Source organism: Sminthopsis crassicaudata, chromosome X (assembly GCF_048593235.1).
Source record: "Sminthopsis crassicaudata isolate SCR6 chromosome X, ASM4859323v1, whole genome shotgun sequence".
Taxonomy (NCBI): Eukaryota; Metazoa; Chordata; class Mammalia; order Dasyuromorphia; family Dasyuridae; genus Sminthopsis; species Sminthopsis crassicaudata.
Genome location: NC_133623.1, coordinates 71,271,642 through 71,289,170, shown reverse-complemented (window position 1 = coordinate 71,289,170; position 17,529 = coordinate 71,271,642). Strand labels below are relative to the sequence as shown.

The window sequence follows — 17,529 nt, the reverse complement described above, 5'->3', positions numbered from 1 at the left end:
GGAATAGCCTTGAATCACCTCATTATTGAAAAGAGTCAAATTATGGCTTACTTTTGATGATATCAGAGAAATAGAACAAGGGTAGCAACAGAACTCTTTGACCCTTCAGACCACCTCCAACACCACCACCCGGAAATCAGTGACATATAAATAATCAATAGGCTAGAATAAGTATGGCCTCTGCAATCTTAGTTACACTCAAAACTTGTTTTTCTCCTTTAAGATAATTTTAATTATTGTCATTGTTTCAGTTGATCCATAATCTCCCAGGCACTGGCTCCTTTTTTTTCAACAATGAGATCTCAAGGCATCCCTGTCTCTGCACTCTTATAAATTACCCATGCTGAATCCATCTTACACACTGGAGACTTTCTTGGGAATTTCTTTAATATTTCCTAGGTACCAGGGCATTATTATTCTGGATCAGTTTGTTCATCAAAGAATGCCATTCTCCTCATTTCCCTGGAAATGATGGCATAAAAGCTTTACAGCAGACCTGAGACTTCTCTGTTTATCAGTAAAATGAAGGGACTGAGATTCTTAATCCTCTCTAAATCCAATGAAAAAGATTCCTCTGTTTTAGAGCATGAAAAATATTGGAGCCAGCAAAAACTCTTTGGAAACCTCTGGCATTTCTCAATGGAGCCTGATTTGAGGGTTCCAGACTTTGCCCATAGCCACAAATGTCTGAATTTTGTGAGCCCGGTCATCAGTTGTCATATTAATCCCAGTGTCCCTTGTACAGTAATTTGTCTAGATAAGATCATTCAATTGTCACCCATAAAACGTTCCATTTTCTGTTCAACTTATAGCATTGACTTGGCTAATGTCAGAACGGGAAGGAAGGAAAGGTAGGAGAAAAGGAGGAAGCAAAGAAAGGCATGAAGCAAGGAAGTATGGGAAAGAAGAAGGAAGGATCAAAGGAAGGAGGAAAAGAAAGAAGAAAGGGAGGGAGGGAGAATTAATTAAACACCTACTATATGCCAGGCACTGTGATAAGAACATTACACATGTCTCATTTGATCTTCACAAGCACCCTAGAGGTAGATGTTGTTATCACCCTCATTTTACATTTGAGGGAACTGAAAAACACAGAGATTTGTGTTTTTTGTTTGACTTGGCCAGCCTCAGACCAGGCCAAGTAAGTATTTGAGGTTCCATTTTTGCAAAGAAAAGAGAGCCATTGCAGCACTTTGCTTTAGGTCATCCTGACTCCAGTGATCTATACACTGTGCCACCTAGCTGCTTTCAAACAGAAAGTCAAAGATAGAACTGGCATTCGAGGCCGCCAAGTCCAACAAAGTCATCTTACACCTGAACAAGTTTGCTACAGTTAGAATAAACTTGACTCTCTTCTCTGTGCTCCATTTTCACGCGCTCCTTAACTTTTGTGACTAAGAGATTTCATTCCTTACAGGAGTGTGTGTGTGTGTGTGTGTGTGTGTGTGTGTGTGTGTGTGTGTGTGTGTGTGTCTTTGTGCCTTTATGAAACTAAGAAGTCCCAGGTGGAGAGATTAATAGGATCATAAATTTAAGCTAGTAGGAACCTTATAGTCTAGCCACTCTCTCCTAAGTTTTAAAGGTGAGGAAACTGAGGCCAAAAGAGGCTAAAATGTTATTTAAGATTACAAATAGCAAGTAATAGGACTAGGAATGAAGCAAGGGCTGGATTTGAGCCAAAGTGGCTTAATCATCTCAGAAGGACCTTGATGCTGATAGTCTGACCCTTTCATCTTTTTCTATTTGGAACTCAACAAACATCAAATAAAACGAACATTTCTATTTACATAATAAAACAGGGAAAAAAAGATGATATAAAACTGTGATCTATTATGCACAGCTTGCTTTTCTTTTTAAAATAATATATTTGAATAATCAATTACAGATGTAACATACAAAAACTGGGCTACTTCTCTATAGTTCTTTCTAGCCTTTTTTTTTCTATTCTCTTCTGTGCATTTTCTTTTTTAAAGAAGATGCTTTATTCCAATAGATTTGTTATGGAAAGTGCCATCCACATCCAGAGAGAGAACTATGAAGACTAAATGTGGTTCAAAGCACAGTATTTTCATCTTCTTGTTTCTTTTTCTTTTTCTTTTCTCATTTTTTCCCTCTTGATCAATTTTTTTGTGCAGCATGACAAATATGGAAATGTGTTTAGAATAATTGCACATGTTTAACTTATATCAGATTGTTGTCTTGAGGAGGGGGGATGGAGGAGGAGTGGGAGAAAAATTTGTAACACAAAGTTTTGTGAAGGTCACTGTTGAAAACTATCTTTGCATGTATTTGGAAAGATAAAATACCATTGAAAAAATCAAAAGAAAGCTTAAATGACCCTCTTTTTTTCTTTTAAAAATGTGTTTCTTTATACTACTCTCCCTTCTACTAACCCCTCCATTAAGGAAATAAAAAAGAAAAAGAGAAAAATAAAGCTCTTGTTATTGCTATATGTAATCAAGTAGAAGAAATTACTTAATTGGTCATATTTGAAAATGTATGTCTCCTTCTACATCTTGGGTAATATACTTCTTCATTGGTCCCCTGGAATCAGGGTTGCTTACTATATTAATCAGGAATCTTCAATTTTTCAAAGTTATTTTATCTTTATAATATTATTATTGTATAAATTATTCTTCTGATTCAACTCACTTCACTCTGCCTAAGTTCATAAAAAAAGTTTTCTGGGTTTTTCTGAAAGTAATCATTTCATTACTTCCTATGACTCGATAATAATACTCCATTCCATTAATTTGCCATAATTTGTTTAGTCATTCCCCAGATTTATTGACATTTTCTTAATTTATGCTAATAAACTTGGTGACAACAAAAATATGACTTCTTAAACATGGGAGCCATTTTTTGGCTCTGACATTCACTGTGTTCCAACAATGGGGTTGATGAGTTTGACTCATTCTATCAATTAATAACAATTATTGTATCTGCTATGTGATAGGCACTCTCCTATTATAGGCCATGGAGAGAAAAAGATAAGAATGTACTACTAGTCTCTCCTCTCAAAGAATTTACATTCTCATCAGGGTACGTATATAAGGATAAACAAAATGCCAGATACTCCAAAAGTCTTAGTATGTTTCTGGACTTCTAAAGCTTTATCAACTTAAAACCACATTAAGTCTTTGGGGGTCTCAAAATAAATATAGAGTAAAATGTGAAGGGGCTATGTGGGAGAGGAAGGACTAGTAGTTAGACAGGGGGATAAGGAATGGCTTCATGTAGAAAAAAATATGTGAGCTTAGCTAATTTTTATATTTAATTTTTATTTTATTTTTTCTCATCTATGTGTCAACAAAATTTTTTGATGTTCATTTTCAAAATGTTGAGTTTCAAATTCTTTCCTTTCCTCCCTCCTTTCCCTCTCCTTGAGAAAGCAAGCAATTTTATATAGATTTTATACTTATGTAGTCATATAAAGCATATTTCCATATTATCCATGTTGCAAAAGAAAATTCAGACCAAAAAAGAAAAAATAACAAAGAATGGAAATCAAAGCAAGCACATTTCAATCTGCATTCAGAATCTATCAGTTTTTTCTCTGGATATGGATATCATTTTTCATCCTAAGTCCTTTGGAATGGTCTTGAATCATTGTATTGCTAAGAGTAGCTGTCATTTATATTTGATCATCATACAAAGTTGCTGTTACTATATACAACAATCTCCTGGTTCTGCTCACTTCACTTTGCATCAATGCATGTAAGTGTTCCCAAGTTTTTCTGAAATCATCTCCTTCATCATTTTTAGCACAATAGTATTCCATCACTATCTCCTACCACAACTTCCACAACTATTCCTCAACTGATGAGTATCACTTCATTTTCTGATTCTTTGCCACTATAAAAAGTTTCTATAAAATGTTTTATATAAATAGGTCCTTTCTCTTTTCTTTTATCTCTTTGGGGTACAGTCCTAGCAGTGAGATTGTTGGATCAAAGGGTATGCACAATTTTATAGTCATTTGGGCATGGTTCCAAATTGTTCTCCAGAATGTTTGGATAAGTTCACAACTTCACTAACAGCTCATTAATGTCACAATTTTCCCACAACCCCTCCAACATTAATCATTTTTCTTTTTTTTTTTTTAATCATATTGGCCCATTTGATAGGTATGGGGTGGTATCTCAGAGTGGTTTTAATTTGCATTTCTAATCGATAGTGATTTAGAACATTTTTTTCATATGACTATAGATAAAGAAATCAAAATTATCTGAAAACTTCCTGGTTGTATCCTTTGCCCATTTATCAATTGGGGAATGATTTGTATTCTTATAAATTTGACTCATATATATATATATATATATATATATGAGAAATGAGGTTTTTATCAAAGATACTTGCTATAAATTTTTCTTTAGCTTCCTATTCAGTCTTGGCTACATTGGTTTTGTTTGTGCAAAAATATTTTTAACTTAGGATGCAAAATGGGAAATTTTGATTGTTTTCTCATGGTTCGTCATAGACTGACAGCTATAGTTTTCTATGCTCCCCCAATTTGTTTATGGGATCATCCTTCATGTCTAGATCATGAATCCATTTTGTGTGAAATATTGGTCTATACTTAGTTTCTGCCAAACTGCTTTCCAGTTTTCTCAGCAATTTTTGTTGGATCTTTGGATTTGTCAAACACCAAATTACTATAATAATTTACTCCTGTGTATCGTGTACCTAATCTGTTCCACTGATCCATCACTCTATGATTACTGCTTTGTAATACAATTTGAGGTGTGGAACTGCTAGGTTACCTTCCACTGATTTTTTTTCCATTAAATTTTGTTATTATTTTTTCTAGTTCTTCAAAATAATTTTTGATAATTTTATTAGTAAGAAACTGAGTAAATAAATTAATTCAGTGTCATATTTATCATATTGGTTTGGGCTACCTATGAGCAATTAATAGCTCTCTATGTTTAGATCTTATTTATAGGAAGTGATTTATAATTGTGTTCATATGGTTCCTGAGTTTTTCTTGACAGGTAAACTCCCAAGTATTGTCTATAATTATATTGTCTATAATTATTTTATTTTTTTATTATAGCTTTTTATTTACAAAATATATGCATGGGTAATTTTTCATCATTGACCCTTGCAAAACCTTTTGTTCCAATTTTTTCCCTCCTTCCCCCCACCCACTCCCCCAGATGGCAGGTGCACCAATACATGTTAAATATATTAAAGTATATGTTAAATACAATATATGTTTACATATCCATATAGTTATTTTGCTGCACAAGAAAAATCAGACTTAGACATAATGTAAAAATAACCTGAGAAGGAAATCAAAAATGCAAGCAGACAAAAACAGAGGGAGTGGAAATGCTATGTTGTAGTTCATACTCATTTCCCAGAGTTCTTTTGCTGGGTGTAGCTGGTTCTATTCATTATTGAAGAAATGGAACTGATTTGTTTCATTTCATTGTTGAAGAGAGCCACGTCCATCAGAATTAATCATCATATAGTATTGTTGTTGAAGTATATGGTGATCTCCAGGTCCTGCTCATTTCACTCAGCATCAGTTCATGTAAGTGACTCCAGGCCTTTCTGAAATCATCCTGTGGTCATTTCTTACAGAATAATAATATTCCATAATATTCATATACCACAATTTATTCAGCCATTCTCCAATTAATGGGCATCCACTCAGTTTCCAGTTTCTGGCCACTACAAAGAGGGCTGCCACAAACATACTTGCACATACAGGTCCCTTTCCCTTCTTTCAGATCTCTTTGGGATATAAGCTCAGGAGTAACAAAGGGTATACACAGTTTGATAACTTTTTGAGCATAATTCCAAATTGCTCTCCAAAATGGCTAGATGTATTCACAATTCCACCAACAATGTTATCCGTGTCCCAGTTTTCCCACATCCCCTCTAACATTGCGCATTATCTTTCCCTGTCATTCTCGCCAATCTAACAAGTGTGTAGTGGTATCTCAGAGTTGTCGTAATTTGCATTTCTCTGATTAATAATGACTTGGCGCATCTTTCCATGTGGCTAAAAATAGTTTCAATTTCTTCATCTGAGAATTGTCTGTTCATATCCTTTGACCATTTATCAATTGGAGAATGACTTGATTTCTTATAAATTAGAATCAATTCTCTATATATTTTGGAAATGAGGCCTTTATCAGAATCTTTGATTGTAAAAATGTTTTCCCAGATTATTGCTTCCCTTATAATCTTGTTTGCATTAGATTTGTTTGTATAAAAACTTTTCAATTTGTTATAATCAAAATTTTCTATTTTGTTATCAATAATGATCTCTATCTAATTCTTCTTTGATCACAAATTCCTTACTCCTCCACAGGTCTGAGAGGTAAACTAGCCTATGTTCTTCTAATTTATTTATAATCTCATTCTATATGCCTAGGTCATGAACCCATTTTGATCTTATCTTGCTGTATGGTGTTAAGTATGGGTCAATGCCTAGTTTCTGCCATACTAATTTCCAATTTTCCCAGCAATTTTTGTCAAACAGTGAATTCTTATCCCAAAAGCTGGGGTGTTTGGGTTTGTCAACCACTTGATTATTCAGGTTATTGAACTTTTTGTCCTTTGAGCCTAACCTATTCCACCGATCGACTAGTCTATTTCTTAGCCAACACCAAATGGTTTTGGTAACCGATGCTTTATAATATAATTTTAAATCTGGTACAGCTAGACCACCTACATCTCATTTTTTTTCATTAGTTCCCTTGAAATTCTTGATCTTTTGTTTTTCCATATGAACTTGTTATTTTTTTCTAGGTCATTAAAATAATTTTTTGGGAGTCTGATTGGTATAGCATTAAATAAATAGATTAGTTTAGGTAGTATTGTATATTTGCTGATGACTTATGTAGTTTTATTCTGTATCCTGGAAATTTGCTGAAGTTATTTCAACTAGTTTTTAAATTGATTCTCTAGAATTCTCTCTAAGTATACCATAGTATCATCTGCAAAGAGTGATAGTTTTGTTTCCTCATTCCCTATTCCAATTCCTACAATTTTTTTCTTGTCTTATTCCTATAGCTAGCATTTCTAGTACAGTACTGAATGTGATAATGCTCATAATAGGTGTCCTTGCTTCATTCCTGATCTTATTGGAAAGGATTCTATCTTATCACCATTGCAGATAATGCTTGCTAATAATTTTAGATAGATACTACTTATCATTTTAAGGAAATCTCCATTTAGTCCTATGCTTTCTAGTGTTTTTTTTAATAAGACTAGGTGTTATATTTTATTAAAAGTCTTTTCTGCATCTATTGAGATAATCATGTGATTCCTGTTAGTTTTGTTATTGATATGGTCAAAAATGCTGATAGTTTTCCTAATATTGAAGCAGCTCTGCATTCCTGTTATAAATCTCATCTTTTCATAGTCTATCATCTTCATGATTTAGTGCTATAATCTCCTTACTAGTATTTTATTTAAAATTTTTTCCATAGCCAATTGGTGAACATTATTTCAATAGATAGAAGGAGAGGTGTTAATAATCTAGAGATGCCTGAAGGACCTTAATCTGGGGAAGAGAGGTTAGGATGAATAAATTTTGTACTCTCCTTGCCTAATCAAAGGGGATTTCCAGAAAGGAATTGTTTAAGGGCTGGTTGACTTTTGAGTCATCAATCAGTCAATGAAAAATAATTTAATGAGGGCCTACAACTACCTCTACTATAAGTTGGGTAACTGGGGAAGGGGAAGCTGCTTCATTTGAATAATGAAACTGGAAATGAGGTTTCAAAGAGCCCAAGGGGTTAGAGGAGAGATTTGGCTGTTAATAGGAGAAGAGATAGAGGATGATTTAAGGGGACAGTAGGGTTTAGTGAAGTTTTTTGAGGAAGGGAGAAACATGGACATGGACATGTAGCCAGCAGAGAAGGAATCAGAAGACAGAAAAAAACTGAAGATGAGAGAGAGTAGGGATGATTGTGTTTGCAATCTGCTAGAGAAGAACAAAAGGGATGGGATGAAGATGAAGATGGGGTTATATTTGGCAAAGAGATCTTTGCCATCACTTTGTCAGACACCAAAAGAAAGATATAACGAAGATGATATTAAGAGGTTTGGGAAGGTACAGTAAATTAGGAGAGGGAAGTCATTAGAGTGATAGGAGAAATGTGAGAGGTTTGAGGGAAGAAGAGGACATTTATAGAACACTAGGAGAATCAATTAGGGCAGAATAAAAGGATTCCCTTGCTACAGTAAAGACCCAATTTAGATTAGGTGATATACTTAGCTATCGGGTCAATTGGGAAGGTAAGAAAGTGAAGCCAGAACAGCAAGTGGCCTGGAAGAGGAGCTCAAGATGAGGAAGAGGAATAAGCTTAGGAGAAGTGAGACATGGGGAGAAGTGGAATGATGGGGCATTATTATAGGATAGAGGAATTTCAGAATGTTTGATCATAAAAACATATGGGAGATGGTGAGATCCACTTGTTATTCCACATGGGATGGCCATCTTTCAGTCTGTTATTTGATTCATTATGATATGCATTGTCATCATCCAGAGTTCTCAGGTAATCCAAAGCATTTGGTTGGATATTTTCTCTGTTGACTACAGAAAGTCTTTGTCATTAATAGGTGAGATATGAGCACTCACCTTAGCTTAATAAATATGAATTTTTAATAAATTAGAGAAAACTTTTAACTCATGAACTTTGGAACATGAACAGATGTCTTCTAAAAGGGTAGCCATTCTTGTATGGAGGAGTAGAGCTCCCACCTTACATAGCAATAGGTTCATTTGGTCCTGCCTCCTATTTCCTTTTGTTAGATCTCAGAATCTGCCCCGAGGAAATTAGCTGATCTGTCAAGATATTTCTCTCTTGGGGAAGAACTTACTTTCCATGATCAGCTAAGAACCATTTATGTACCTTCAATCCCATGTCTCACTGGTGGCAAAATATTCCAGTCCTTGTCCCATAGTCAGTGTGGAAACTGGACTCTTTTGGGACTCTAGGAAGGGCAGGTATGGGCAAGAGGTCCTGGAGATTGATTTGTCCAAGCATAGATATGGGCCCAATTCATGTGCCAAAGAGACAAAAACCTTGTGCGAGTCAAAAAGTTTGCATAACCTGGAATTGAACCTGGAAAAAAACCCAGTCCGGACCTGCCCGAATCCTGATTATGGGTGAGGAGTGAAGGGCAGAACTCATGAAGATGGTCAAACAATAGTCAAAATTTTTTCAGCTTTATATACCTTAATAAACTGATATAACTATAGCACACTGCACATGTGCTAACTATAGGATACTGCTCATGGGGGATCACATAAACAACTTGCTATTGTTTCCTTGCCACTTTAGTATAACTACTGACTTCTCAGGAAGGCCAAAATGCTCTTGGGGGGATGGGGAGCCAAACCAGACACATCAGAAGAGTTGTTTTTGTTGTTGTTGTTTTTTTACTGGACTAAAGGGTATTATATCTTGCTCAGGGTTCCCCACTATCTGTGCCCCTCTACAAAACCCTAGAATAGAATACATTTCATTTGCCTTTGAATCTCTAGTGCCTAACACAGTACCTGACCCAGAATCGGTGCTGAATCAATTCTTGTTAAATTTGTTCTTGTTGAATTTGTTGACTGTTAAGTGACCTCACATTTTGTGACAAGCATAGCTGACTCACTGCCTGGCCTTGGCAGAAAGTCCAGTTTATCTAAAATCCTAATTTATTCCACTGTCAGATTGCAATGGAGGTAACACTTATTGGCCATGTGCCTTTGGATGAATCCCTTCCACTCTCATGGCCCAGTTTTCTCCTCCATTAAATGTGTAGGTAAGAAACAGTTGCTTTTCAACTCTTGATAGTATAGATATGTCATTCTGCAGCTCTTGGACTGCATTCATCTTGTGTTTGATTCTGCTGTAGGAAATACCAAAAGGTATCCCTCCCACCTTATTTTTGTATAGATTTTGGAGGTACAGTATTCTTCATGATATATATGTAGTATTTATTGCCTATTTAATGTATTCTTGACATAAGATTTTCAGAACTGTGAGCCCTCCTTCCTCCTCTAATGCCTCTATGTCTATTCCTCTGCACCTCATTTGTATACCATGATTACTATGTTTGCATTTACTCTGTCAATCTTTCTTTTGGGCTTACCCTATTGTTGATGTAAATCTTAAACATAAAAAATGACAGTAGATAAAGATGTTTCCCATAAACAAGTTGTCCATGTTGAGTTCCTTAAAATTGATCTTTGATATTGGCTGTTACATGTTAAATTTTCTGTTAAGTTCAGGTATGGGGTTGATAGAAAATCTGCAAGGTCATTGACAGTCCATTTTTTCTTATTCAAAATTATAGATAATTTTGCTCGCAGTCTTAGTTCTTTTGTTTGTCTGTAGATGTCATTCCAAGACCTTCAGTCTTTTATTGCAGATGCTGATGTCTTATCCCATTCTAATTGTGATTCCAGCATATTTGATTTTTTTTCCCCTTGATTCTTTCAAAATGTTCACTTTGATCTGAGGGTTTCAAAATTTAGCAATAATATTCCTATGTGTTTTCCACAAAGGATTCCTTTCAGATCGTGATCGGTGGATTTTTTTCTATTTCTACTTTCCCCTCATATTCTATCATTCCAAGACAATTTTCTAGAATTATTTCTTGCATTATTGTGTCAAAATTCTTTTTTTTTTTTTGCTCACAGCTTTTAGGTAGTCAAATTATTCTTATATTTTCTCTTCTTGATCTGTTCTCCAGATCTGTTGTTTTTCTTATAAAATGTTGCACATTCTATTCAATTTTTCATTCTTTTTATTGTTTTGTTATTTCTTGGTCTCATAGCTTCACTGACTTCCCCTTACCCAATTCTAATTTTCAAAGTTATATTTGTCTTTAAGATTCTATATATCCTTTTCTATAACTTTTTCACAATCTTCTTGCTTTTTGGTTTGTTTTTCCTCAATGTCTTTCATTTAATTTTTAAATTCTCTTTTGAGTTATTCTATAAATTCTCTCTGAGCAGGGAGCCATTTACTGTTACTCTTTGGGATAGAAGAAGCTCTTCAGTGTTATCTCTGAAGTTGAACCTGTCTTCCCTATTCCCATAGTACCATTTCTATGGTGGAGTGTTTCTTTGGTAACTTTTTTTTTTTAATGAGAGGTATTAGTGTAAGCACCTCTAATCAGGGGGTAGGGGCATGCTTCATTTCAGCTCTCCTCTCTGACCTCAAACCTCAAACCAAAAGCTCCCCCCTCCTACAAGTACCCACAGCTGCAGCCAGCAGCCTCCTTGCCTCTGCACTCACTATGTATGCTGGTTCTTTCTCACCCAGGACTGCCTCTCTGCAACACAGCTGGGCCTAGCATTTGTAATCAGCTGTGGTTCCCTCAGTCTTCCCAGACTCAGATCCATTGAACTCAGGTCCTCCTGACTTCAGGGCTCTATCCACCACACCAACTAGCTGCCTCCTGTTTGTCATTTCTTAATGGATGGGAAAGAATATTCCATTTTTTAGACTTTCAGATTGGGATGTCCCTGTGGGGAGATCTCTCTAAGCTAATGGCCTACCTTCTGCTTGCAGCCTTTCCCATTTCTTCTTAATCTCCCACCTTACCCTTCTCTGTTACCCGCCCCCATTTGTTCTGTCTCTAACTGGTTTGGATGGACTCTAGTTGTTTATATATTGTCCCCCCTTAGACTGGGAGTTCCTTGAGAGTAGGGACTGGCTCTGCCCTTCTTTGTGTTCCCAACTTCTTGCACAGTGCCTATTATACGGTAAATGCTTTTTGACCCGCCAGACGATTTCCCTAGTGCTCTTTGCTCTTTTCACAGGGTGAACCTATGTCCCATTCCCGGTAGCCCGCCTTAACCAGGTGCAGAGCATGGCTTTTTCCATGCTGGACAGCGCACCTCTGCGAGCAGATAGTGAGCTGTGCGCCAGCTGCGGGCAGCTGCATGGAGCCTCAGACAACCATCTCTACAACTTCCGGGATGAGGTGGATGAGGAGCTGGTGTGTAATATCTGCCTGCAGCCATTGCTGCAGCCTGTGGACACTCCGTGTGGCCACACCTACTGCTACCACTGCCTGGAAAACTTCTTGCAGGATTCCAGTTTCTGCCCCATGGACCGGGAACCCCTGGCGTTCTCCAGCTGCCGCAAGTCGACCTTGTTGGTAAAAAACCTGCTGGACAAGCTCGTTGTTTTCTGTCCCTTCCCTCCAGATTGTCTGCTCACCATGCAGAGATGCGAGCTGGAGAATCACCTTCAGAATCGGTAAGGGATGGGTTTGTCAGTGGGGTGGGGTGGCCAGGGGAATGAAGTCTGGGATGCATAGAGTCCAGGACCCTGAGTTTAAATTCTGGATCTGTGCAGACTTCCTTAACCTATGGGATTCTCAGTGAGTTATTTTTCTTCTCTGGTGGAAAGGAAGAAAACATGCATATATTAAGTACCTACTGTGTGCCAGGATTGATCTCTTTTGATTCTCACAACTCTACGAAGGAAGTATAAGGAAGTTCCTTATAACTTGAGGAAATTGAGGCACACAGAGGTACATCTAGAAAGCACCTGAGGCCAGATTTTTGACTCCAGGCCTAGCACTCTAGCCTGGGGCTTCTGTAACTTTTCTCACTAGCTACCCTTTTTTTGCCTAAGAAATTTTCACATGACCCTGGGTAGGTAGGTATACAAACCAAATATTTACTGATAATAAATCATAATTTTGTGACCCTCACATTGTATGGCCCCTTATGTTGTTGTGACCCACAATTCAAGAGGCTGGACTCTATCCCACCTGTGCCATCTAAGTACTCTGATTTGGGACCAGGTTAGGTAGGCCTCTTATACCTTAGCTTCTGCGCTCTCGTGGGAAATCCACGCCTTAGTAGAATAAACATGGAGGGAGCTAGAGAGAGAGCAGAGACAGAAGGTGTCTGGAGAGGTAACTAGACAAGGGCACCTAAGGCATGATCAAGTGAATTCCTGTAGGGTAATGACTGTCTTGGCTGTCTTCGGAGCCCCAACATTTAATACATGCCTAGTACATAGAAGGAACTTAATAAATATTGATTGGTTGATCTACTATGGAGAGGCCAAATAAGAGTACCAGTAATGGCAGGCTGTCTTGGCAGAAAGCCCCCAAAGAATCAACAAGGGGAGGTGGACAGATCACCAGCAAAGAACCCAACACCCCAAGGGGTAATCATAGTTCTGAGTGTTAATCTTCTACAAAACCCCCCACACTTACATGGTTGGGGGAATGGAGGACTAGGAGGAGGGATATCTGATCCATGCATGAATTTGTTTTTATATCACTGTTACTTTCCAGTAACCTCCTGTTAAAATTTAAAACTTCCCCCTACTATCAAAGAGAATGAGGGAAACGGAACAAATCTATCCATGCTTTAAAGAGGGCCACTCTCTCAAACAAAAGGGGGATGTAAAGAGAATTTTCAACCATTTTTTGGTGAGATAATTGGGGTTAAGTGACTTGCCCAGAGTCACACAGGTAGGGAATGTTCATTGTCTGAGACTGTATTTGAACTCAGGTCTTCCTGACTCCAGGGCTAGTGCTTTATCTACTGCAGCATCACCTAGTGGCCCCTCAATATTCATTTTGTTAGATTTTGAGTTCCAGATTTTTTTTTCTTCCCTCTCTTCTCTCCCCCCTCCACAAGAAAGCAAGGAATCTGAATATCTCCTTTCTCTTTTGAACCATTCTGGAGTTTCTTGGACCCTCCTAAGGTTTCTGCTTACCCTCCAGTCCATTTCACATGGTGGGTGGGTTCAGGGTCTAGAGCGGGGTTCCTGGCCCCGTCCTCCTATAGCAGTGCCTCACCCTCTTCACCCCACAAGAGGGGGCAGAGAGTGATTTTTGTCCAGCCACCAGGAGGAAGGGAAAAGTTGTTGAAGTGAGGTTGGAAGACATGGTGAACAAATACAAAATTGGCTTTAAATAAGGGGAGGCGTTGTGATGTAATTTAGGGGACTCTGAATTTAGAGTCAGAACGTTTAGACTTGAATCATGGATCTTCCACATTCTACCCATGTGATTTTAGGTGGGGATAACTGGAGATAGAACTCACCTGATACATGGCTGAACAGAGAGGTAATAGTCATTTTTTTAGTATCTCAGCAAGAGTATGGATGAGTCATGGGATAATGAAATTTTCAAAAGTTTTTATAGGTTACAATGATATTTTCTTTTTCCAAATACATGCAAAGATTGTTTTTTTTAATTTTATACTAGTCTTTTTATTTTTCAGAATACATGCAAAGATCGTTTTCAACATTCACCTTTGCAAAACCTTGTGTTTCAAAATTTCCCCCTACTTCCCCTTCCCCCCTCCTCTAGACAGCAAGCAATCCAATATAGGTTAAACATGTGCAATTCTTTTAAACATACTTCAACATTTGTCGTGCTGCACAAGAAAAATCAGATCAAAAGGGGAAAAAAACATGAGAAAAAAAAAAGCAAGCAAAAAAACAACTACAGCAAAAAAGGTGAAAATCCTATGCTTTGATCCACAATCAGTTTCCATAGTTCTCTCACCAGATGTGGATGGCACTTTGCATTGCAAGTCTACCAGAATTGCCTCGAATTACCGTATTGTTGAAAAGAGCCAAGCCCATCACAGTTGATCATTATATAATCTTGTTGTTGCTGTGTACAATGTTTTCTTGGTTCTGCTCATTTCACTTAGAATCAGTTCATGCAAGTCTTTTCTGAAATCATCCTGCTCATCATTTCTTATAGGACAATATTATTCCATTACTTTCCTGTGCCATTACTTATTCAGCCATTCCCCAACTGATGGGCAGGTTAATAGAATTTTTAAAAATGAAAGGGAGGTACTAGACTGGAAGGAATGCGGTGGGGGTGCCTAACCCTGCAAGGGGGGAAGGTAACAGTGCCCTACATGTGTACCTGGTAAGAGAATTTATTTTGTCTGGGAGGAGTTTGCATTTTAGTGTCTGCCTTCCCTGAGGAAGGATTTCACCTTTCCAGATAGAAAGGGGTATGTAGGAGTTCCCCAAGGGCATACCCAGTGAGCAGGTTGAGGGGAGATAACTTGGCCCAAAGAGTTGGGTGCTGGGTAACTTTGGAAGCTGTCCAAAGGCCAGTTATTTACAAGACATAAAAGATCAACTTAATGCAAACAAAGAGGACATAATAAAAAGGGCAGGGCATTAAATCTGTAAGGAGACAGTCTTTAAACACAATGAAGCAAGATGGGACCCAGTCCGCAAACTCCCTTAGCTTCTGGGATTCTGGCTTTCAGCTCTTATGGCAGCCAATGCATGGAGAAGATCTCCTGGGTCCATTATTAGGGCCCTTCTCCTTATCACAGCTCTCATCCTGGGAGGCTGGATGCAAAAGAGGATGCTTTAAGTAATAGTTAAGACCAAGTTCCTGTAACTTGATACTTTACCTTTTACAACCCTGTTTTTGGTTTCTTTCCAGCTGTCTACTTTTTTCCATTTTACAACCTTGTTTTTTTCCCCATTCTCGCCTCATTAAATTCTTGCCATGCCTACTGCCCTCAGAGAATGTGGCTCAGTATTTACCAGTCATGCCCAAGGAAGCAGGTAGACTCAAGCTTCATGACTCAGGACAACAAGAATTGAAATCTGCACCACAGCAAACTGCTGCCATTCACCTCTACTTCCTTTCTAAATTAATAGTTCTGAGGCTGAAGCACAGGCAAAAAAAAAAGGCGGGGGAGGACGGAAGGATGAGATCAATGCTGCAAATGCAGTAACATGAACATGAAATGGAGGAGGATTTTCCAATTTAGCAGTTAGGAGCTCTGCTGTCATGAGGTAACAGAGAAAATTAAGAGGGAACAAGTGAGGGAACAGAGCCAGATAGACATAGAAAGAACTGAAAAATCAGAAAAATTATGGTACTGTGGAGAAAATAAAGAGGTTGCTTGACTATACATATTTGTTACAAGGCCTGGTGGGGACCATTTAGTAATTAAGGAAGGAGGAAATAGATTTTTAAGTAAAAAAATCAAAAATCAAAAAATCAAAATAGAAATAAATATATATACATATAAAAGAAGGAAGTAGTCGATGTTAGAAGGATTATGGGAAAATGGATCTGCTAACATGTACACTGTTGGTGGAGCTGTGAATTGATCCAAAGGTTTCAGAAAACCATTTGGAAATTTATTTTTAAAACTAGGTTTAAAATGTCCATCCCCAGATTGTTGTATACTTCAACAACAATACTATATGATGATCAATTCTGATGGATGTGGCCATTTGCAACAATGAGATGAACCAAATCACTTCCAATTGAGCAGTAATGAACTGAACCAGCTACATCCAGCGAAAGAACTCTGGGAGATGACCACTACATGGAATTCCCAATCCCTCTGTTTTTGTCTGCCTGCATTTTTTATTTCCTTCACAGGCTAATTGTACACTATTTCAAAGTCTGATTCTTTTTGCACAGCAAAACAACTGTTTGGACATGTATATATATATATTGGATTTAATTTATACTTTAACATATTTAGCATGTATTGGTCAACCTGCCATCTTGGGGGGAGGGAAGAGGGGAAAAATTAGAACAAAAAGTTTGGCAATTGTCAATGTTGTAAAATTACCCATTCATATATCTGGTAAATAAAAACTATTAAAATATTTTAAAAAGTAAAATAAAATGTCCATCCTCTTTAACTCAGAGATCCCATATATTCACGTATACTCCAAGGAATATAGAAGCAGCAAATTTGCTTTCATCTTAAATCTTTTCCTTTCCTGTTCTTTCAACCTTCTGGCTCTCCCAAGGTTCCTTGGCCAGCCTTTCTACCACCGTCTGTACTTATGTTCATATTCTCAATTCATGGTGGGAGATTGAAATGCTTCCTATGTTTGAATGCCATCTCCTGGCCCCCCCCAACCACCACCATCTCTCAGCAACCTCTTTCCTTTTGATGTTCATTTAACCCAAATTTTCACCCAATCAAGATCCTGATGTCTGATGTCTACCAACCTTTGGGTCACTCTTTCATCCCTTCCTTTTATCCCATGACGTCATTTTCAAGGCCTGATGTTATCCAACTACAGACCCATGACTGCAAGACAATATGGGTGTTCTCCATCCTGTGGAACAGTTCTTAAATTATTATTTAAAATTCTGGGATTCATTACTTTTGGGGGCATAGGACTGGAATTTTGTGATGGGAACAGGTCCTTCAGTCTTTGATTTTCTTCATTTATTGTACATGGGAGAGCGTTGTTGAGAATTGATGGAACATTTCAAGCTACATTATGTGATTCTGACTCCCAAGTCAGAATCTGCGGGGAAGATGGTAGCTCTGAAACATCTAAATTATTATTTTATGTTAGACATACCATATCAATTAATATAAATATCACAATTCCCTTCACAACACAGCCAAACAGAGATAATTTTGTCATCTCTCCCAAATTCTCCATCTTCACATTTTGGAACACTAAAGTTCAGTATTTTATCATTCCATCTCTCCCTCTGCCTGGCAACCCTCAAACTCTTTCTTTATCCTCACTATCACCTCAGATCTTTCCGCCTTTTAGTTAT

At 37.5% G+C, this 17,529-nt stretch overlaps 1 protein-coding gene across 3 annotated transcripts in view; it reads left to right on the top strand.

The window, feature by feature from the left end:
* The window catches only part of LOC141549122 (ligand of Numb protein X 2-like), a 112,493-nt gene that overhangs the window by 54,538 nt on the left and 40,426 nt on the right, over window positions 1-17,529 (top strand). For all 3 annotated transcript variants that reach the window (XR_012484229.1, XM_074278466.1, XM_074278468.1), the window contains exon 2: window positions 11,789-12,230. Coding sequence is in view for 2 of the 3 variants with exons in the window: in XM_074278466.1 (XP_074134567.1) it covers window positions 11,839-12,230 (392 nt within the window). In the remaining variant the exon portion in view is untranslated. The remainder of the gene's footprint in view (window positions 1-11,788; window positions 12,231-17,529) is intronic.